This window comes from Heptranchias perlo, chromosome 4, assembly GCF_035084215.1.
Source record: "Heptranchias perlo isolate sHepPer1 chromosome 4, sHepPer1.hap1, whole genome shotgun sequence".
NCBI lineage: Eukaryota > Metazoa > Chordata > Chondrichthyes > Hexanchiformes > Hexanchidae > Heptranchias > Heptranchias perlo.
Window position 1 is genome coordinate 108,439,752 of NC_090328.1, and position 23,217 is coordinate 108,462,968.

General features: G+C 45.0%; 1 protein-coding gene across 10 annotated transcripts in view; it reads right to left on the bottom strand.

Moving 5' to 3' along the window:
* Window positions 1-23,217, bottom strand: part of adgrl3.1 (adhesion G protein-coupled receptor L3.1) — a 602,649-nt gene that overhangs the window by 83,563 nt on the left and 495,869 nt on the right. For 9 of the 10 annotated variants that reach the window (XM_067983447.1, XM_067983439.1, XM_067983443.1 and 6 more), the window contains 2 exons: window positions 16,194-16,232; window positions 293-476 (listed from right to left, as the gene is read on the bottom strand). In XM_067983447.1, coding sequence (XP_067839548.1) covers window positions 293-476; window positions 16,194-16,232 — 223 coding nt within the window. The remainder of the gene's footprint in view (window positions 1-292; window positions 477-16,193; window positions 16,233-23,217) is intronic. The other variant, XM_067983448.1, reaches the window with a different exon arrangement.

A 23,217-nucleotide genomic window follows, 5' to 3' on the forward strand; every position in this document is an offset into this window, starting at 1 on the left:
ACTGGAGGAAAAGAATACGACACAAGTATCAGCATTTTGTGGCCTCCAAGATTCAAATTCCTTCAACATATTTTGTAGAAGCCTATGTGATAATTTTGTCGATATTTTCTGTGACTCCTGTAATTTAGTCTTTTGAGAAAAAAAAAATCAATTCTTAGCATATGAGGAATCATCTGTTTGCTCTTAGAACACCAAATAAATATCTCTGATGCCATCAAGCAGTGCTTACTACTAAAAAGAGATTTTGTAACTGGTTTAACTGTCGTACAGTTTTCAAAATGACTGCACTCACATATGTTTTCTGTGTTTTCTCGGACTATGTCTGTCTTGAGCAGATTGTCAGCAAGGACGAATGCGCCCTGCTCCACTGTATCAAGTAACATAGTGGCCGCTCGCAGCTGATCATTTGTCATCAGGTCTTTCCATGCATCCAGAGCTTGAGGCTGCAAGAGGTTGTTAACCGTCTCCACCATGGCCTGCAGATCAGGGAAAAGAACAACACTGGATTTTAACTTTGCCCACTTGAGGACAGCCATGGGATCATGCCACGACCACCCATGTAATCTCAGCAGTGCCAGCATGAGGAGGCACAGAGTGGAAGATAAGCGCATCCCTACAAGGAAGGGATGGCAATCCCCAGCCACTCTGGCGTGCATCTCAAGTCCACAACAGTAAAGCACAGTCTTCTTGCAATGCTGAGTTTCAGAACAATTCATTACTTTACTGTAAGAAACTATGCTCTCTTTATGGATGTTCAAATTAGACATGTGTAGAAGAACTCGTGCATTACTACAGTTCTGATGTATTTACAGTCAATAAATATCGATGCACTGAAAACAATCTTCTTGCATTGAACGTTTGGGATAAAAGGTCCCTTTTTAATCTGATTTAGCTTGAGCGGGTTCGTGAAAAGGAATATTGTTTCTTTGTCCAAGAAGCCACTGCCTTAGATCCAGTTATTATCATGGAGGCAGGCTGGCCATCCTACTGTTTGCTGGTACCCACTGTGGAACAATTTGACTTTTCCAATAAACAGTGCTAATTCATTCAAAGCTCTTGAGTGAGCAAGATACATTTTCAACATTTTAATACAATTTCATTTTTCTTTAGGGAAAAACATATCAAATGCAAGACAAGAATATGGTGCAAATAGAAAATAAAATATCAGTTGCAACAGTTAATAAGCAAAAATTGTGCCATTTTCTTATCGGGCAGTTCTCACAAATGGACAAGCAGTGTTTCTATGCCCAATATATTCATGTATACAAAGACGGTCATGTCCTCACACCCTGCATGCATCATATTACTTTAGATGCCAAGATTCATTCATTCATTCATTCCCATCTGATTTGAACACTCTCCTTCTGTCCCTTTCACTTTCTGAGATAATAACGATGCTTCATGCCAACATTATATGTGTAAAATGGTCCAATTGCTTTAGTAGCTCAACAGGTGGAGTCACAGATGCCAGTGGCTTACTGATGCAAAATGAACAGTAGTTAATGAGCAAGAAACACCAAAATATTTAAGATACAAGCTTCCTCACCACAGCGACTCATTGTTTAGACGAGAAATGAACAAGCAAATCATATTAGATGATCAATACATTTTGTCACAACAACTTGCATTTATATAGCACCTTTAACATAGTAAAATGTCCAAGGTGCTTCATAGGAGCATAATCAGACAAAAATGACACTGAGCCAAAGAAAGAAACATTAGGACAGGTGACCAATAGCTTGCTCAAAGAGGCAGGCTTTAAGGAGCATCTTAATGGAGGCGAAAGTGGAGGAGAGGTTTAGGGAAGGAATTCCAGAGCTTAGGGCCTAGATCGCTGAAGGCACGGCCGCCAACGGTGAGGGTGCACAAGAGGCCAAAGTTGGAGGAAGGCAGAGTTCTCAGACGGTTAAAAACATAAGAAATAGGAGCAGGAGTAGGCTGTACAGCCCCTAGAGACTGTTCCGCCATTCAATAAGATCACGGCTGATCTTCAGCCTCAACTCCACTTTCCCACCTGATCCCCATAATCCCTTGACTCCATTCGAGTCCACAAACCTATCGATCTCAGCCTTGAACATATTCAACGAATGAGCATCCACAGCCCTCTGGGGTAGAGAATTCCAAAGATTCACAACCCTCTGCGTGAAGAAATCTCAGTCCTAAATGGCCGACCCCTTTTCCTGAGATTATGCCCCCAAGTTCTGGACTCTCCAGCCAGAGGAGACAGCATCTCAGCATCTACCCTGTCAAGCCCCCTCAGAATCTTCTATGTTTCAATGAGATCACCTCTCATTCTTCTAAACTCCAGACAGTATAGTCCCATTCTACACAATCTCTCCTCATAGGACAACCCTCTCATCTCAGGAATCAATCCAATGAACCTTCATTGTACCACCTCTTAGGCAAGTATATCCTTCCTTAGGTAAGGAGACCAAAACTGTACATGGTACTCCAGGTGTGGTCTCACCAAAGCCTTGTACAATTGCAGTAAGACTTCCTTACACTTGTACTCCAACCCTCTTGCTTATTGCCAACAGACCATTTGCCTTCCTAATTGCTTGCTGTACCTGCATGTTAACTTTCTGTGCTTCGTGTACAAGGACACCCAAATCCCTCTTAACATTTAATAGTTTCTCACCATTAAAAAAAATATTGTTTTTCTATTCTTCTTACCAAAGTGAATAACCTCACATTTCCCCACACTATACTCCATCTGACACCTTCTTGTCCACTCACTTAACTTTGCAGACTCTTTGGGCTCGATATTAGGAGGGAGGCGGGTTGGCAGCGGGGTTCAACTGGGCGCGTGGGTAACGCGCCCAGTGAATTCGGAGTGCTCCGCACACAATCGCAGCCTAATTGAAGGCAATTACCATTGCTTCCGGGTTTCTCGTTCCAGAGCTGCGCAGCGGGCGGACTGTGCACCCGCATCATAGGGCTCCTCCAGCTGACAGCCTATTTAGAGGGGCAGTCCTCCACTGACTGATGCTGCAGAAAGGAGCCAAAATTACAGCATGGAGCAGCCCAGGGGGAAGGATGATCCTAGGTTTAATGATGCCTCACTCCAGGTCCTACTAGATGGGGTGAGGAGGAGGGGGAGGTCATCGATCTTCTCCCCGGTGGACAGGAGGAAGTGGCCTGCCTCTGCCATCATGAAGGCCTGGCTCGAGGTGGCAGAGGAGGTCACCAGCACCACCAACATATCACGCACCTGCATACAGTGCAGGAGGCGCTTCAATGACCTAAGTAGGTCAGCCGAAGTGAGTACACTTACTCATTCTCCTACACTCCGTCTGCCACATCACCGCCCCCACCCCACATCTCCTTCTGCACTGCCAACACTACTCTATCATATCACCCCGCACACCCACTCAAAGCTCATCCTCATCTTACCTGCACTTACTCACCTCGCCAGTACTCATCCCACCACTACCACTCAAACCAATCCTCATACAATCTCATGGCTCTATCTCATACTCACCTCTCATGCATCTCTTTCACGGTCAAGCTCACCCAACCTGCCACTACCTGTGCTGCAGCCACAGGGCATGCATTACGTATGTGTAGTAGGAAGCGTAAGGCAAACGTGTTGTGAGCATGAAGGGGATGCACAAGGGTATTTGAGGGTTTGTCATGGTTTTTATTCATATTTGATTTCTGATCAACTCACATCACATATATTACACTACTGCCACATCTTGGCCATTCTTGACTGGCTTGTACAATAATGCCCTTTCCTGAGGATCACCATGAATACCCACACTTGATGCCACTCATTGTGTCACTGCAGAGTGGGTGTAGGTGTATTTGCAGGGCTCTTTTGTGCAGACGACTGAGAGACGCCGGCAATGTCCCTGGAAGGATCCGGAGAGGTTGTTGAGGGCAGTGGTGACTGTGACAGCGACAGGTAAGAAGATAGTGCTCGGGCCAGCTGGGAGCAGCTCGGCATGAAGGTGGCTGCAGATGCCCACGACTACATGTCGAGTGACTCTGAGCCTCCGTGTGCACTGCTCCTCAGAGAGGTTCAGGAAGCTGAGCCTCGGTCTGTAGACCCTGTGGCGAGGGTAGTGCCTTCTGCGACACATCTCTCTCTGCGGTTGCCCTCCCTCCTGCTGTGCAGGTGGATGTGTCACAGCACTGTGTTGTGTAGTTCCACGTGTCAGAGGTGGACAGCGTGGCCGGCGAGGCTGGTGATGCTGTTCGTCTGCCGAGGAGGTCATGACTGCAGCTACGGAGACCCCCATCTGGAAGATGTACATTTGAGGGGTCCGCAAGGTAGGTAAATGTGTCTGCACACCGGGGTTGAGGTTGCAAGTTGGTGAATTTTAGTGTTAGGAGAAGGGTGGTGCAGGCCAAACTTTGTCCAAAGTGACAGAGTGGCCTCCTGCAATGAGTGAGGGTCTCCGCCACCGCCCCCGCCCGACCTGTCAAATGGACCTTTGCAGCTGCCACAGGCTGGTGGCTACAACACGTCCATTTCAACTGGGAGTGTTTCCCCTAGTACGGGAAACACGCTCAGTTTGGATGAAAATACCACCCCTCCTAAAATATCCTCCAAATGAGGTCTCCTAATGACCTGAAGTAAATTAATTGCTTTAAGTGGGATCCTGCCAGCGGGAGTCCCATGCGCACCTAAGTGCGTCACTGGGGAACCCGGTAGCGGGCTGGTTAGGGCCAGGCTCCGGACCCGCCCCGGGAATCCCCAATTTTCGGACCCCCCCGCCATGAACGCACTCGCTCGGATGTCTGAAAATCGAGTCATTTGTGTCCTCCTCACAGCTTACTTTCCCACCTGGTATTGTATTGTCAGCTAACCTGGATACATTACACTCGGTCCCTTCATCTAAGTCATTAATATAGATTGTAAATAGCTGAGGCCCAAACACTGATCTTTGCGGCACCCCACTAGTTACAGCCTGCCAACTTGAAAATGACCCATTTATTCCTACTCTCTGTTTTCTGTCCGTTAACTAATCCTCTATCCATGCTAATATATTACCCCTAACCCCACGAGCCCTTATCTTGTCTAACAACCTTTTATGTGGTGCCTTATGGAATGCCTTTTGAAAATCCAAATACACTACATCCACTGGTTCTCCTTTATCTGCCCTACTTGTTACGTCCTCAAAAATATTCTAATAAATTTATCAAACATGATTTCCATTTCATAAAACCATTTTGACTCTGCCTAATCATATTATGATGTTCTAAGTGCCCTGTTACCACGTCCTTAATAATGGATTCCAGCATTTTTCTGACTACTAATGTCAGGCTAACTGGCCTGTAGTTCCCTGTTTTCTCTCTCCCTCCATTCTTGAATAGCGGGGTTACATTTGCTACCTTCCAATCCACTGGGACTGCTCTAGAATCCAGGGATTTTTGGAAGATCAAAACCAATGCATCCACTATCTCTGCAGCCACCTCTTTTAGAACCCTAAGATGTAGGCCAACAAGTCCAGGAGATGTGTTAGCTTTTAGTCCTATTAATTTCTCCAGTATTTTTTCTTTACTAATAGTAAGTACTTTAAGTTCCTCACTCTCATTAGACCCTTGGTTCCCCACTATTTCTGGTATATTTTTAAGACAGATGCAAAATATTTGATTAAGATCTCTGACATTTCCTTATTCCCCATTATAATTTCTCCTGTCTCAGCATCTAAGGGACCTACTACTCACTTCCTTTTTACATACTTGTAGAAGCTCTTACAATCTGTTTTTATATTTCTTGCTAGTTTCCTCTCATATTCTATTTTCTCCCTATCAATTTTTTGGTCATCCTTTGCTGGTTTCTAAAACTCTCCCAATCCTCAGGCTTACTACTATTCTTGACAACATTATAAGGTGCTTCTTTTAATCTAATACTATCCCTAACTTCTTTAGCTAGCCACAGTTGTAGGGCTGGTGGAAATTATGGAGATGGGGAGGGGCAAGGCCATGGAGGGATTTGAACATGAGGACGAGAATTTTAAAATCGAGGCATTGGTGAACTGGGAGGCAATGTAAGTCAGCAAGCTTAAGGGTGATGGGCGAACGGGACTTGGTGCAAGTTAGGATATGGACAGCAGAGTTTTGAATGAGCTCAAGTTTATGGAGGGTGGTAGATGAGAGTCTGGCCAGGAGAGCATTGAAATAGTCAAATCTGGAGGCGACAATAGCATGAATGAGGATTTCAGCAGCAGATAGCCTAAGGAAGGGGTGGAGATGACAATATTACGGAGGTAGAAGTAGGCAGTTTTTGTGATGAAGATATGGGTGTCGGAAGCTCAGCTGTAGGAACTGTTGTAATGTAAGAAATGCGGCAGCCAATTTGTATAAGTGAGCTCCCACAAATAGCAATATAATAATAGCCAGATAATCTGTTTTTAATGATGTTGGTTGAGGGATAAATATTGGCCAGGACACCGGGGAGAACTCCCCTCTTCTTCGAAATGTGCCAGGGGAGTTTTACTTTTACCTGAGAGGGCCTCGGTTTAACATCTCATCCAAAAGACGGCACCTCCAATCAGCCGAGATTTTGAGCTCGTGGCTCTGAAGTGAAACTTGAACCTACAATCTTCTGACTCAGATGCGAGTTTTCTACCACTGAGCTACAGCTGACATCTAAAAGGGGCCCACACCTACACATTCCATGGTATAATATTCCTGGTCTCATAAAAGTGAATCCGCTGCCTTATCTTCAGCAGCACCAGGAAAGAATTTCTGAACTACATCATCAAACGTCTACGGTCTTGTGCGCATCCATCACACCACGCCGATCAAAGATTTCATTTTTTTTAAGTGCCAAACTTCTGTAGGGCAAAAATGAGTGATTACCCAAAAATCAAGTCAACCAGATATCAGATTGACTAACGGCAACTGTATCAAAATATCAATAGCCAATAAGAAATGGAAAGCAGCAGAAAATGAGAAAATTGTTCAATTTCCTCCTCCCTGCTCCCAAAAGAGCCAGAGGCAACATGAAAACATTTTTTTTAACGCAGTGAGTCGTAATGATCTGGAATGAACTGCCTGAAAGGGTGGTGGAAGCAGATTTTTTTTTAATTCGTTCATGGGATGTGGGCATCGCTGGCAAGGCCAGCATTTATTGCCCATCCCTAATTGCCCTTGAAAAGGTGGTGGTGAGCCGCCTTCTTGAACCGCTGCAGTCCGTGTGGTGAAGGTTCTCCCACAGTGCTGTTAGGTAGGGAGTTCCAGGATTTTGACCCAGCGGCGATGAAGGAACGGCGATATATTTCCAAGTCGGGATGGTGTGTGACTAGGAGGGAAACATGCAGTTGGTGTTGTTCCCATGTACCTGCTGCTCTTGTCCTTCTAGATGGTAGAGGTCGTGGGTTTTGGAGGTGCTGTTGAAGAAGCCTTGGCGAGTTGCTGCAGTGCATCCTGTGGATGGTACACACTGCAGCCACAGTGTGCCGGTGGTGAAGGGCGTGAATGTTTAGGGTGGTTGATGGGGTGCCAATCAAGCGGGCTGCTTTGTCCTGGATGGTGTTGAGCTTCTTGAGTGTTGTTGGAGCTGCACTCATCCAGGCAAGTGGAGATATTCCATCACACTCCTGACTTATGCCTTGTAGATGGTGGAAAGGCTTTGGGGAGTCAGGAGGTGAGTCATTCGTCGCAGAATACCCAGCCTCTGACCTGCTCTTGCAGCCACAGTATTTATGTGGCTGGTCCAGTTAATTTTCTGGTCAATGGTGTCCCCCAGGATGTTGATGGTGGGAGATTTGGCAATGGTAATGCCGTTGAACGTCAAGGGGAGGTGGTTAGATTCTTTCTCGTTGGAGATGGTCATTGCTTGGCACTTGTCTGGCACGAATGTTACTTTGCCACTTATCAGCCCAAGCCTGGATGTTGTCCAGGTCTTGCTGCATGCGGGCATGGACTGCTTCATTATCTGAGGGGTTGCGAATGGAACTGAACACTGTTTAATCATCAGCAAACATCCCCATTTCTGGCGTTATGATGGAGAGAAGTTCATTAATGAAGCAGCTGAAGATGGTTGGGCCGAGGACACTGCCCTGAGGAACTCCTGCCGCAATGTCCTGGGGCTGAGATGATTGGCCTCCAACAACCACTATCATCTTCCTTTGTGCTCGGTATGACTCCAGCCACTGGAGAGTTTTCCCCCTGATTCCCATTGATTTCAATTTTACTAGGGCTCCTTGGTGCCACACTCGGTCAAATGCTGCCTTGATGTCAAGTGCAGTTACTCTCACCTCTGGAATTCAACTCTTTTGTCCATGTTTGGACCAAGGCTGTAATGAGGTCTGGAGCAGAGTAGTCCTGGCGGAAACCAAACTGAGCATCGGTGAGCAGGTTATTGATGAGTAAGTGCTGCTTGATAGCACTGTCGACGACACCTTCCATCACTTTGCTGATGATTGAGAGTAGACTGATGGGGCGGTAATTGGCCGGATTGCATTTATCCTGCTTTTTGTGGACAGGACATACCTGGGCAATTTTCCACATTGTCGGGTAGACGCCAGTGTTGTAGCTGTACTGGAACAGTTTGGCGAGAGGTGCGGCTAGTTCTGGAGCACAGGGCTTCAGCATTACAGCCAGGATGTTGTCTGGGCCCATAGCCTTTGTTGTATCCAGTGCACTCAGCCGTTTCTTGATATCACGTGGAGTGAATTGAATTGGCTGAAGGCTGGCTTCTGTAATGGTGGGGATATCGGGAGGAGGCCGAGATGGATCATCTACTCGGCACTTCTGGCTGAAGATGGTTGCAAACGCTTCAGCCTTGTCTTTTGCACTCACGTGCTGGACTCAGCCATCATTGAGGATGGGGATGTTTGCAGAGCCTCCTCCTCCCCCCATTTAATAACTTTCAAAAGGGAATTTAATACTTGAAGTAGAGAAAATTGCAGGGCTATGGGGAAAGAGCAGGGGAATAGGACCAACTGGATAGCTCTTTCAAAAAGCCGGCACAGGCACAATGGGCCAAATGGCCTCCTTCTGTGCTGTATCATATTATGAAATAGTAACAGGAAATAGTAACAGGCAATGTGGTTGATTCTTAATTGCCCTCTGAAATGGCCTAGCAAGCCACTCAGTTGTAAAATCTCGCTACGAAAAGTCATAATGAGAATAAAACCGGACGGACCACCCGGCATCGGACCACTAGGCACCGGACACGACAACGGCAAAACACCAAGCCCAGTCGACCCTGCAAGGTCCTCCTTACTAACATCTGGGGACTTGTGCCAAAATTGGGAGAGCTGTCCCACAGACTAGTCAAGCAACAGCCTGACATAGCCATACTCACAGAATCATATCTTTCAGCCAACGTCCCAGACTCTTCCATCACCATCCCTGGGTATGTCCTGTCCCACCGGCAGGACAGACCCACCAGAGGTGGCGGTACAGTGATATACAGTCAGGAGGGAGTGGCCCTGGGAGTCCTCAACATTGACTCTGGACCCCATGAAATCTCATGGCATCAGGTCAAACATGGGCAAGGAAACCTGCTGCTGATTACCACCTACCGTCCTCCCTCAGCTGATGAATCAGTCCTCCTCCATGTTGAACACCACTTGGAGGAAGCACTGAGGGTAGCAAGGGCACAAAATGTACTCTGGGTGGGGGACTTCAATGTCCATCACCAAGAGTGGCTCGGTAGCACCACTACTGACCGAGCTGGCCGAGTCCTGAAGGACATAGCTGCTGGACTGGGCCTGCGGCAGGTGGTGAGCGAACCAACACGAGGGAAAAACTTACTTGACCTCGTCCTCACCAATCTACCTGTCGCAAATGCATCTGTCCATGACAGTATTGGTAGGAGTGACCACCGCACAGTCCTCGTGGAGATGAAATCCCGTCTTCGCTGTGCTAAATGGGATAGATTCAGAACAGATCTAGCAGCTCAAAACTGGGCATCCATGAGGCGCTGTGGGCCATCAGCAGCAGCAGAATTGTATTCCAGCACAATCTGTAACCTCATGGCCCGGCATATTCCTCATTCTACCATTACCAACAAGCCAGGGGATCAACCCTGGTTCAATGAGGAGTGTAGAAGAGCATGCCAGGAGCAGCACCAGGCGTACCTAAAAATGAGGTGCCAACCTGGTGAAGCTACAACTCAGGACTACATGCATGCTAAACAGCGGAAGCAACATGCTATAGACAGAGCTAAGCGATTCCACAACCAACGGATCAGATCAAAGCTCTGAAGTCCTGCCACATCCAGTCGTGAATGGTGGTGGACAATTAAACAACTAACGGGAGGAGGAGGCTCTGCAAACATCCCCATTCTCAACGATGGCGGAGTCCAGCACGTGAGTGCAAAAGACAAGGCTGAAGCGTTTGCAACCATCTTCAGCCAGAAGTGCCGAGTGGATAATACATCTCAGCCTCCTCCCGATATCCCCACCATCACGGAAGCCAGTCTTCAGCAAATTCGATTCACTCCACGTGATATCAAGAAACGGCTGAGTGCACTGGATACAGCAAAGGCTATGGGCCCTGACAACATCCCAGCTGTAGTGCTGAAGACTTGTGCTCCAGAACTAGCTGCGCCTCTTGCCAAGCTGTTCCAGTACAGCTACAACACTGGCATCCACCCGACAATGTGGAAAATTGCCCAGGTATGTCCTGTCCACAAAAAGCAGGACAAATCCAATCCGGCCAATTACTGCCCCATCAGTCTACTCTCAATCATCAGCAAAGTGATGGAAGGTGTCGTCGACAGTGCTATCAAGCGGCACTTACTCACCAATAACCTGCTCACCGATGCTCAGTTTGGGTTCCGCCAGGACCACTCGGCTCCAGACCTCATTACAGCCTTGGTCCAAACGTGGACAAAAGAGCTGAATTCCAGAGGTGAGGTGAGAGTGACTGCCCTTGACATCAAGGCAGCATTTGACCGAGTGTGGCACCAAGGAGCCCTAGTAAAATTGAAGTCAATGGGAATCAGGGGGAAAACTCTCCAGTGGCTGGAGTCATACCTAGCACAAAGGAAGATGGTAGTGGTTGTTGGAGGCCAAGCATCTCAGCCCCAGGGCATTGCTGCAGGAGTTCCTCAGGGCAGTGTCCTGGGCCCAACCATCTTCAGCTGCTTCATCAATGACCTTCCCTCCATCATAAGGTCAGAAATGTGGATGTTTGCTGATGACTGCACAGTGTTCAGTTCCATTCGCAACCCCTCAGATAATGAAGCAGTCCGAGCCCGCATGCAGCAAGACCTGGACAACATCCAGGCTTGGGCTGATAAGTGGCAAGTAACATTCGCGCCAGATAAGTGCCAGGCAATGACCATCTCCAACAAGAGAGTCTAACCACCTCCCCTTGACATTCAACGGCATTACCATCGCCGAATCCCCCACCATCAACATCCTGGGGGTCACCATTGACCCAAACTTAACTGGACCAGCCATATAAATACTGTGGCTACGAGAGCAGGTCAGAGGCTGGGTATTCTGCGGCGAGTGACTCACCTCCTGACTCCCCAAAGCCTTTCCACCATCTACAAGGCACAAGTCAGGAGTATGATGGAATACTCTCCACTTGCCTGGATGAGTGCAGCTCCAACAACACTCAAGAAGCTCGACACCATCCAAGATAAAGCAGCCCGCTTGATTGGCACCCCATCCACCACCCTAAACATTCACTCCCTTCACCACCGGCGCACTGTGGCTGCAGTGTGTACCATCCACAGGATGCACTGCAGCAACTCGCCAAGGCTTCTTCGACAGCACCTCCCAAACCCGCGACCTCTACCACCTAGAAGGACAAGGGCAGCAGGCGCATGGGAACAACACCACCTGCATGTTCCCCTCAAAGTCACACACCATCCCGACTTGGAAATATATCGCCGTTCCTTCATTGTCGCTGGGTCAAAATCCTGGAACTCCCTTCCTAACAGCACTGTGGGAGAACCGTCACCACACGGACTGCAGCGGTTCAAGAAGGCGGCTCACCACCACCTTCTCGAGGGCAATTAGGGATGGGCAATAAATGCCGGCCTTGCCAGCGACGCCCACATCCCGTGAACGAATAAAAAAAAAAGCAATGAAATAAATTGCTCTAAAAGTCTTAATTTGGCATCAGCTGTCAACTTGACTTTTTCCACCTATCTGAAATTTACCTGTATAACTAACAATTAGAACAAAAACTCCCCATAAAAATTGAACAATTCGGAATAAATTATTCCTCGAGGTACCTATATCACAATGTAAATCCCTGACAAACGATTTCTTGGAAAGGCCTGCTCTTGTGTTGGAAGTCTAAAGCTTAGTATGGAGTCCTTGGCTGAGGTTTGTTTCCTGTATCTTTTACATATTCATTGATTTCTACCAATTTGCAGCACGCTACGCCAATCATGGCAAGTTTATCCTCCATATAATGGCTCCACACACTACCTCTGCTGTCGTTCCAGCAACCAAACCACTTCCTTGGCTCCCTTCTACAAGCTGGGCTCATTCTGGGCTAGTCATTCTCAGCCACCACGACCCACCTGCAGTTGTTGCCAGCTGCCCCAAACTATCCAGTCTCCACTGCTGCTGATTCTGGCACAACATTTGCACTATGCTCCCAGCCAGTGCCTATGGCAGGTTCTGGGTTTGGCCACTGTTGTGCCATTAGTCAGGGTCTGGGCCTGTAGTCGGAGCTCGACCGTGTTCCCTGGACTGCTTCCATTACCACACCCTCAATGCACATCCAGCCCCTATCTTCCTCCCCGTGTCCAGTCCCCAGCTTCTCATGGTACTTTCTGTCCCCATGTCACCTTCAGTGCTCCTGTTGCCTCCTCAGTGCTCCCACTACCTAGTTCCCCTCAAGAACATATACCCACCAGAGTTTACAGACTCCACAACCCAGGACTTCTACACTCCAGCCTGCCACCAATGCTCCCTGCTCCCCAGTATCCTCAATCCTATTTCTAACTGCTCTCAAAATGCAGTGCCCCCAGGCCCCCACTCCCTCCCATATTCCAACCCCAACTTTTTGCTTCCTTCTGCTTGCAGCTCCCAACCCAAGGACTTTCTAGCTTGACAGTCACACTTATCTTCTCTCTCAAAAAGAGATGAGATAGTTGTTGACTGTGTCAATAAAGTAACATGTGTGAGACACACAGAAAAAAAAGATACACAGGGTGGAAAGGCTTACAAAAATATGAGACAGAAACATTAAATCCAGTCAGAATGATACAGATGCCAAAATGAGAAAAAAAGCATACATTGAGAGAGATTTTCTGTTTCTGTGAACAACGTCAAAGGCATATTATAATACAGCATGTTATATAGAATAATATCCCAGTCATTATAAAATGGCACATTCTCAAACTCACCCTGAGCAAGGTCCTAGGAAATCTATCAGTGTTGATGAAAAAACAAATCTTTTAACCCCTAAAGGTAAATACTAGTGTTAAAGTATGCACTCCCCCAGGATCTATCCAGCAGCAATCGGAATAGCACTTCCCTCAGCCCTCTATTGAACACTCCCTGATGGTTGAACCATTTTCTGCGTGCACGCGCACAGACACACACTCACTCACTCAAAATCTTCTTGCACACTGTTGTCTTTTTGATCATTGTTTTAAAACATTACATTCTGTTTGTTTGAATACTATATCAACAAATTGAGGACAGTCAGGCCCAATGTAAGACTCCCTCAGGAAACAGTCCGAAAAACAACTGAGTGCCATCGGCTAAGGAGAGGAATCAGCTCTGTTCATACTTTTACCTTTTGAGTATGAACAGATATTTCTAAAAGTTACAAAGAACTAGAGGGAAAATGAAAACAAATTAGTAACTCAAACGGCAACAGAAACTGGCAATACTGGTAAACTGAAGGTAATATTCCAATTGAAAGACCTGACCTGGCTATCCTAATTCCCCATTCAGTTAAGCTGGTACTGTTATTAATATTATCTATTATTACTCAAACCACATTTCCACAATAGATTAGAACATATGAAATGAACCAGCAGCATCAACACGTTATTTCAGGAAATAGCACCACAGCTTTTGTTCCTTGAGGTCACTGTAGTTCTTTCTTTACAATTCTAACACCAGGGAGGTAATCAAGTCACTTGACATTTAGTACAGGTGATATTACATATAATAGGCTCAGTGATTGAAGAAGAAAATCGGGAAAAATTATTTGATATTTGACTTTAATACACAACTATTATTTCCATAATTAATCAAATTATTGTCATTCTGATTCATTCTTCACTGCCATTCCAATTATTTCAGTACCCAGCACACTAGCATACAGCATGCCAATTTATTCCAAGGATGTCAAGCCAAATGGGCCCTCACAGGATGATATGAGAAGTCAAAAAGGCAAAGTTAATTAGAAGATTCAGAAAGTTGTTTGTCACGCACCACAGAACACCTCAACAAACAGCCAATTCAGTGGTCAAACAAGGGAAACAGCGTCCTCATTAATTCGCCTTTCATTTGGCATTAAAATGATTTTGGTTCAGTCGCATCAGTCAAGGCAGAGGCACAGTGAAAAATAGATGTAATGCGTGTGTCAGCACAACAACTTGTTCTGGTGCCTACTATACTTTGATCGGCCCCAATTAATAACCATCAGAATGTCCGACATACTTTGGGTTTAGTGGGCTCAAATATTACCCAAATTGGATTTTTTAGGGAGGCTGGGGGGGGGGGGGGGGGGGGGGAGGGGCGGGGAAGAGAGAGAACTTGCAACATAAAAAGAAAGAAAATTCTCAGTTCAAGTACTGATTATTCAGTTTTATTCAGAGAAACAGGTTGTTTGGTGACACACTTTCCTGTACATAGACTTTTATTTTAATGTACAGAGGAAAAGCTATAAGCAAATGTCAGTTTGATTGGAGGACTGCCTCCACCTCCTCCCCTTCAAGGTTTTAGCTGGTTGTTAAGTGGCATTTTCTAAAAAAGTTACATGACAAAATGGCAGCACAGGGTCAGCCAAAGCATAGCTTATCAAAATGTAGTTCTGCACACTGGCACTGCTGGTTAGCTCAAAAGAACAGACACAAGGTTTCTGCAAATAAGCACGGAGTGGAATATTGCATTCCTGACCTTGAACCTGCTGATGACTTGAAATTCACATTGAAAACCACAGGCAGCAAGCGAGGGGTTAAGTCAGACACTGTCAGTGGAACACCTCTCAGCACACAGCCTTTCCTGCAGGAGCACCTTTAAGGTATGGGCTTGCTGAAGAATTTGCAAAGCCAAGGTGCCCCTCTGCTCTCCTGGAAGACCTTTTCCATTTTCTCTCCCCAAATTTCTCTCCTATTCTATCCTCTGCCCACTGGGATACTGTTCACTGGGCACCGGTCACCCTCTGGTATCTTAACAAAGTGGCTGTTCTTACATGTAAGCCTAGATTATGGGGGTCATTAGAGCTGAACTCAAACCTGTCCTCACCTCATGTTCACAATATATACTTTCTAGCTGGGCAGGGGTCAATGGGCAGTGACTGAGAGCAGGAACCCTTTTTCTTTTGATGTTCCCCTCCCTATTCCAGAGGCACTGAGATCAATTGTAGCACCCAACTGAGATCATCACAGAAATGGGGCCAAAACATTCCCCTATGGAATCACCTTCCCTTCCATCAATTTATCCTGGCCCGCTGGCTGTGTTTAGCAATAGCTTTAACAAGAGCCACACGCTGTCATCTTATGCTATCCTTTGTGCAATCAGCATAGCTGAAACCATGACCACTGGTATTTGTGCAGAGCTCTGAGTGCTTATCCAAAGAGATTCAGTGCAATTAACCTTCTAATATTAAAGCAATTACAAGCAATTAGTGTGCAAATAAAGAATGGAAGGTAATTTCCCTACAGGTATTATACCATAAAGATTTCATGTTTCTGAATTTCGCACTGATTTTCACATATAAAAATATCCATGCTTTGCGAGACAGTGCATAGTAATGTCAGGCCACCTTAACAGGAAACTGTAAGCAGTGGCAGATGGGCTGTTTGTGAATGGCACAAATTATTTTTTGCTGCTATAATTTTACAAGACTGCAGCCATTACCAGTGACACCAGTATGGAGAGAATGGCCTGCTTAGAGGAAGGGAAAACAAACACCTTATGTCTAATCCCATGAGCCAACCTACAGAGCAATAAATTAAGACAGATAATTTAGGCAATCAGTAAGCCTCAGGGAGGCGCAGAGCACAGGAGAAATGCCATCGCACAATGGGGTTTTTAATGGTGAAACGACATAGTAAAATAAAGCCGTGGCTAAGTTACCTGAACGTAGGCCCTGCAAGAGCGCTCTCTTTTCTGAAGCTGAATCCACAGAGCCAGCATTATCAATGAAACACAGAATATTGTAAAGTTAATGACAATAGGAGGACATGATCGGATAAGAAAAACACTGCAGTTTCATCTTTTGAGTGCACAACAGGAAGAACCAACCAACATTAGAGGCGATTGTAAAAACATAGTTCAGCCTGCTAGCTTTTCCATTTTATTTTTTGGATGCTAAGTTGCCCCCATTAGCATTCAGGTTAATGACAAATATTGAACATTCAGATTGCTTTTCCAGTCACATGATGAGACCAGATTACCCCAGTTTGAATTTCTGTACTTAATTTCTTCCCATTATAATGTTCCCTTAAATGTTTTATTGCAATTTCTACAGCCCATTATATGGAGCTGATTCAAACTGCACTGAGATGTTCAGGTCTGCATTGATGAATTACTTGAATTTGACTGATTGAATCCTTGTCCTAACTTACTGGTAAAAGACACAGGCAGTGTCAGGCACATGGCGCTGAAGAATTTGCTAATAAACTGTAGACTCTGAAAATAGCTAATTTGAAACAACCAACTATGACAGCAATTTTGAGAGTATCGGGCATTTTGCTGAAGTTCACATCATGTCCATTGCTCGGTCACAAGATTTTTTACAACACAATTACTTTATGCCATTACATTGCTCTATCAGCAAGATCGGGGAGTGATCACTCAAGGCCAATTAAGGTAAAGCTGATCAGATGCCAATGACGTCCGTGCAATTTTTTTTAAGAGAGGGGACCACTAAATTGAATTTTAAGATTTTAGCATGTTTAAAATGTAATATTCCTAATCATCAATACTTAACATTTCTATGGTAATTAGCAGATGCCACATATTGTGGTACTGCCCAGGATTGTAACAAGTTCACCTTTAGCATCATTATATCTGATCTGGAGGTCAAATATTTTGCAGAAATAGAAGTCAGCATTTCTTTTCTAATTCTTTCATACCAATATCTCACATGCAATGCAAATATTTCAACTTTTCAACAGCTGCATTGTTAACCTTTTACGTTTGAGTAAATGAACAACTTGTTTTTGGAGACATCTTGGAACCTTTGAACAAAAATGTCCATTAATTATAGAATTCAACACAACAAATTCACATACCCCTCCCCACTCCTGTTACGTGACCTGGACGAATACCAAATTAGTCAGATTCAAAACTCATGCAACTCTAAGAAGGCTCTTAAAATTCACTGCCCTAATACTTCTTGTGCACAATGGGACATTTTAGCTACTGGGCACTCAAGCTTGCCTTGAGACCTAAAAGGTTCAAAACAAGAAATAATCTCAAACATAGTTCAATGCATCATCCAAAATGGTAATCAACACATTATGGCGCAATATTCAGGAAGAAAATGAAGAGTCTTGGCTTTTTAATTTGCTTTGAAAATCACTTCTCTGCAACAGTTGTCACTGCTGAAGTGGAAAATGATCCAAGCCACCCAATGACATTGCTCTTCACTATCTTTTGTATACCGCATTTTTAAGGAGCTTTAATTCACAAATGGAAAGCCGTCACTTCTCTCATAAATTGAGCACGAACGACTGCAAGAAAATTACTGAGCTTGTCATTTGGCACAGTGATTCAGATTGCTGTTTACCATGGCTTTGTGCACACTACAAATTCTCTCAATTGATTAGTATCGACTGTATCCTTGGAGCATGAACTGGTCTATGTTGGAAGTTCTCCAGAGATAGGTCAAATCAAATCATGCACCTTAACTGCTACATTTTGCACGTGTGGCCAGAATAGGGTTGCCAACCCCGCAGGGTTGTCCTGGAGTGTCCAGGAATTGAAGATTAATCTCCTGGACACTCCATGTGCAACCCAGGGGAAAAATCATGGGGGGATTAAAAAAGTATGTTTTCTTTCATTTTCTTTGAAACTTTCATTTATTAGTTATAAAAGTACTGGAATATGTGGGGTTTTGGAGGGGGGGTGGGGAGGTCATGTGATGAAACCTCCAGGAATACATCCAACCAGAGTTGACAACCCTAGACCAGCAGCATCAGGGTATTAGAAAATGTGTACCACTCAAGGTCTACTGAAGGCACTGGGGATACCAAAAGGAGCTGGAATTGGTTTAATAAAATGGACTCAAACTGAATTACATATATATCAGCTTGATCATCTTGTTAAGGTTCAAGTCAGTGGGGCCATCTCCCATTGAATAACAGTGTAGCTTTTGCAGACTGGTCCAAGTTTGTGTACATATAAACACTTGAGCCTTTTCTCACATCAATCAACCATTTCTTTTCTTTCGGTTGAACGGAGTTGGCAGTTGCAGTGGTAGGAACTTGAACAGGTGTGTTATAAATTCCCCTCTGCAGGAAGATTATGAAGAATCTCATACATAGCTGGATGGGATACAATTTTAATCTAACTTCCGGACTAAGTGGGTGACATCATGCCACCCACACAAGTCTCATCCCGTACACCAGTCTATGAATCAGTTTGCTGGAGTCTTTATTGTTCTTGTTGAACTTATAAGGCACCAAAACAAGTGATCAGTGAGGCAGTCAAGCCTTAGATATGGCAATCCAACACTCAAAGCAGAGAGCTACCAGAAAATGTCACTGAACAATTGTCATTACGAGGGCAACTACACTGACCGAATAAGTCAAATTCCATTTTTATTAGATGGGATTACAGGATTTTCTGGGAGTTTTAACCAGTGTTTTAGGGGTTGTATTCTCAGATTCAGTCTGCTTTTCCGTGAAAACTGTGAATTAGTAAGCCTCGGTTATCACTCACTGAATAATTGTGGAGAAAACTTCCATATCACTTCATAATGAATGTTCAATAGTTTTTTTTAAACCTTGTATTTAATAATTCATATCACCTTTTTTTGCTCTACAATTGCCATGCATTATCACAAACCAAAAGGCCAAAGAGACAAACACATCTTAGGCCTCTACTAGTCATTGCTTACAGGTACAGAAGAAGGAACGAAGCAACCCTCATTTTCCAACTCTGCCTCCCTAACTGGGAAGGCCTCACTACGCAGACAACCCAGCTGAAATCAGGAACTCGCTTTGTGGAAAATCATTGCTGGAAAACCATATCCTGCTATTTTGTGTTCCAGCATACCAGCAAACCAACAAAGATCTTTGTAAGCTGCTAGCTCACTGACACAACAGACACTCTGCCATTAATAGCCCCAACATGAGTTTCATAAAGATTTTGGGGTTTTAGCCCAGGGCGAGTTTCGAGTGGGCGGGGCAAATGCAAACACACTCGCTGGGCCATAATATAGGCCCAGTGTACGTTAACTCCTGGACTTCATTTAAATTTGACGGATGGGTTTCCCACCCGATCACGCTAGGAATGGGAAGCCCGTCATTTTCAGCATGTAATTTCCAACTGTCCTCCAGAGACCTATTTAAAGCAGGAATGCACCTCTTAAAGGACGGTTGCATTCCCTTCTAGCAGATTGTTCTGTGGCATTGCAGCAAGAGGATTTTCTGCAACAATGAGTCAGAAGCAAGTCCCCAGTTCCTTTGAGGCCTCTCTGGTGATCTTGGTCGAAAAGGTGAGCATAAGGAGGGAAGTTCTCTTTCCCACCAATGGAAGGATGTCAACACGTCTGCCCCCTTGCCAACCCCTCAGCCCCCTTGCCAACCCCTCAGCCCCCTTGCCAACCCCTCAGCCAATAGCCTCCATGGTGCTATCAAGCCAGCTGGGCCAGGCTACCCCAATTTCAGCCGAAGTTCTATAGTCTGCAGCCAAGCCCTCAGAAATCGCTAGCTACAAGCATCCCAAGGGGCCCAGTATGAACAACAGCAGCCTTCCACTAACTTTGTTGAAGCCACTGAGAGAGCACCTTATAGGAGTAGCGGAGTTAGTAAATCTTCTTTTAAGAAAGGCACTGTGGGTCGACAATTATTAAATTAAACATCTTTATCATATTTGGCACTTTGTTCGCAGTGTCTTTTCATAACAGCTTCTGAGTTTGCATTGTCAGTATCTCATTCATATAAAGTTGGCTGAATGGTTTCCAGAATTAAGGGACGGGTGAAGGGGGTAACGAGGACTGTTAATGCAGAGGGGCTTTGTGTAACTTCAGGAGAGGAGAATGAGGAAGTCACTGGAAGTGCTGTTCTCTCAACTGCTCCTTAGCCTCTCTGGCTGCAGTGCCCTCTGCTCGCCCTACTTCTGCTTCTCTCTCACCTTCATCCAATTCTTTCTCATCAGATGATAACAGTTGCTGTTACTCTGCCTCCTCCATCTGCAATCCTCTCTGTATTACCATGTTGTGCAACATGCTGCACACTACAATGATCTGACAGACTTTGTGTGGGGTATAAAGTAGAGAGCTGTTCAGGCGTGGTGGGGTAGCGGAGGCGTGTCATCAGCCAGGTGTGCAGGGGGTAGCCCTTGTCTCCAAGCAGCCATCCTTTTACGTTCGTGAAAGGGCGGAATAGCGGGGGGAGAGATGAGTGTTACTGGATAAAGGCACAGACTTCATGTGGTAATCTCAGACCAACTGAACAGTAATTGAGTGATAGCCTTTCCTGTTGATGAATGCTTCTGGCTCATCTTCTGATGCCTTGATAGCTACATCAGTGCAGTCTATAATGCCCTGGACACGAGGGAAGCCAACCACTGCTGCAAATCCCAGAGCTCTCTCATTTTGAATGTTGGCGTCAATGGGAAAGGTGGTATATTGGTTGGCCCTGGTGACCTGCTTTTTGAGCTGTGCTGTGCAGTGCAGACTGGGCGATATGAGTCGAACACGACTTGGGTGAAAAGGTTAAGAGCAATGGTGACTTTGACAGCCACTGGCAGAGCATGGCCATCTGGCCCAGCAGGCAGCAGGTCCTGTTGCAGGAGCCTGCACTGATCAGCAAAAGCCTGCCTGGTGAAGAACAGTCTCCTCATGGACTGCTCCCAGAGACTCTTGGCTTATCGACCCCGAGGGCTGGGTAAACATTCTACAAGCAGCCGTCTCACCTGGTCAGAAAAAGTGGCAGCCAGCGCTATTACAGCAGGAACGGGAAAGTAAGTCAAATCAATCGATTTTAATGCCCCCCCCCCCAACCCCACCGGGCAGGGTTAATATTGACCTCTTCATTAAAAATGTCATACTTGGTGATGAATTGGCTCATTATACATCAGCCTTGGATGTTTCTAACTGAGGTCTGTAGTTCTGATCTAACCATAGCCACTGCCACTGAATGATTTTGTTGCCTCTTGATATTAAATAATTTTTAAAGCTTTAGGTCTACATCATTAAGTATAGCACTGGTTTTCTGTTGATTGAACTGAAATGGAGTTCAATTTAATATGCGCTTAAGATGTTATAAACATAAATGCTGACATTAAGGGCAATTTGTAGTACCTGATCACTGAAAATCAATTTTGTTCAGTGGTGTGGATTGGATATGCAGGCTACTGTACTGTGCCAAATGGTGTTTTGAGTAAACATCTGATGCACTATTGCAAGCCATCCATAGCTTAACCAGACTACTTAAAAAGGAATAACTGAACAAGTCACCAAGAGTTTAAGGGTCCATCTTCCCCCACCCCAAATACAGAAGCACAAGAATGAATGGCTGCAAGGAAACACAAAACAACTTTTTTAATCCACAGGATAGCAAGATAGTTGGATTTCTGCCCCCTGCATGTTCTGTTTTGAGAACGTTCGATATTTTGAGATAAATGTTTTTCCACTAGAGGAGATCAGTGCTGCTGGGCAGAGGCGTGCACATTGCCCAGAAAACATTCATTATGTTGGTTGGTTTTGAGATGCCAGATGCTAGGAAATGTGTCCATTTTTCCTTTTACCACTGCACAGAATTGTTTTACTACACACTATTATTGATGAGGGCAGAATTCAACAATCCCACTTGGTTTACACACAGCTAAACACTGTTGGTATAACTGATCACCTACTAATGTTACTTAGCAGTACCCTGAGAATAAAATTCTAGTCCATGATTTTGAGCCTTGTTTGGTAAAAAGCATGGTTACCACAAAGATGAGAATATAAATTTGGTTTGGAGTAGGTGAGTTTATTTTACATGCAGAGTTGGTGCATTCTTTAATTCTTCCGCCACTGAGTTATCTCCCAGTAAAACATTCCAGGTGCTTGGAACAGAAAAAGATGCTTTTATAGAGGCACTTCCTGAATTCAGAACGGGAAGCGAGGCAACTCCCCTGTGTTTACATTGCTTAAACCGGCTCCTTTATCCCAACGACACGTCGTAAATCCACAAAAAAATGGATCTACAAATCTGTTGTGATACGAGAGCTGCACTCGGCTGTGTAGACTCAGGGAGGCAGTAAACCAACATCACTCTCCTGCTCTGAGCTGAGCAAGCCCCAATGTAGAAATGCCTACTGTTAGCTCAGTGCAGATACACAAATCATTCCCAACCTCACGCAGATGAGGCTCCAGATGTCTCACTTTGACGTTTGCTGTATTTTTGTAAAAGTGATGTAAAGATATCAATTGATTATTAAAAAAGAGAGAAAATCAAAACAGTTGAGCTCCCAGGGGTTTAATTTCCTCTGGCACTGTACTACTTAACAAGTTTGCACAAAGTTCTTTAATGTGTTATTTTTCTGCAATTGTTAGCCCATTTAGAGAGCGCACAAAGGAGTTTTACATGAACACATTAAATATTAGCTGTCACAGGAAATTAAATACCCAGTAGCTATCCTAAGCAGAGAGATTAAAGCCCAATTCGAGTATATTTCTGCTACAAGAGTCCTCCAACAAGGCAGTGTAATCATTTGGTTTATGGGAGTCAGAACCAGCTTGTATATGAAAAGGAATGATTTTAGATGAGTTTTAACCGGGGGATTAAAACTAAGTTTAGAAAGCAGCTGGAAATCAGTCTAAAATTCAAGAGCCTGTGAAAAGTAGTGCAGAACACCACAGAAATAGGCTGCCCCAAAACTTAATGCAGCAAAAGGCAATAATTGACAAAAATCTCACGGAATTTTGAACCCATCTGAAAAA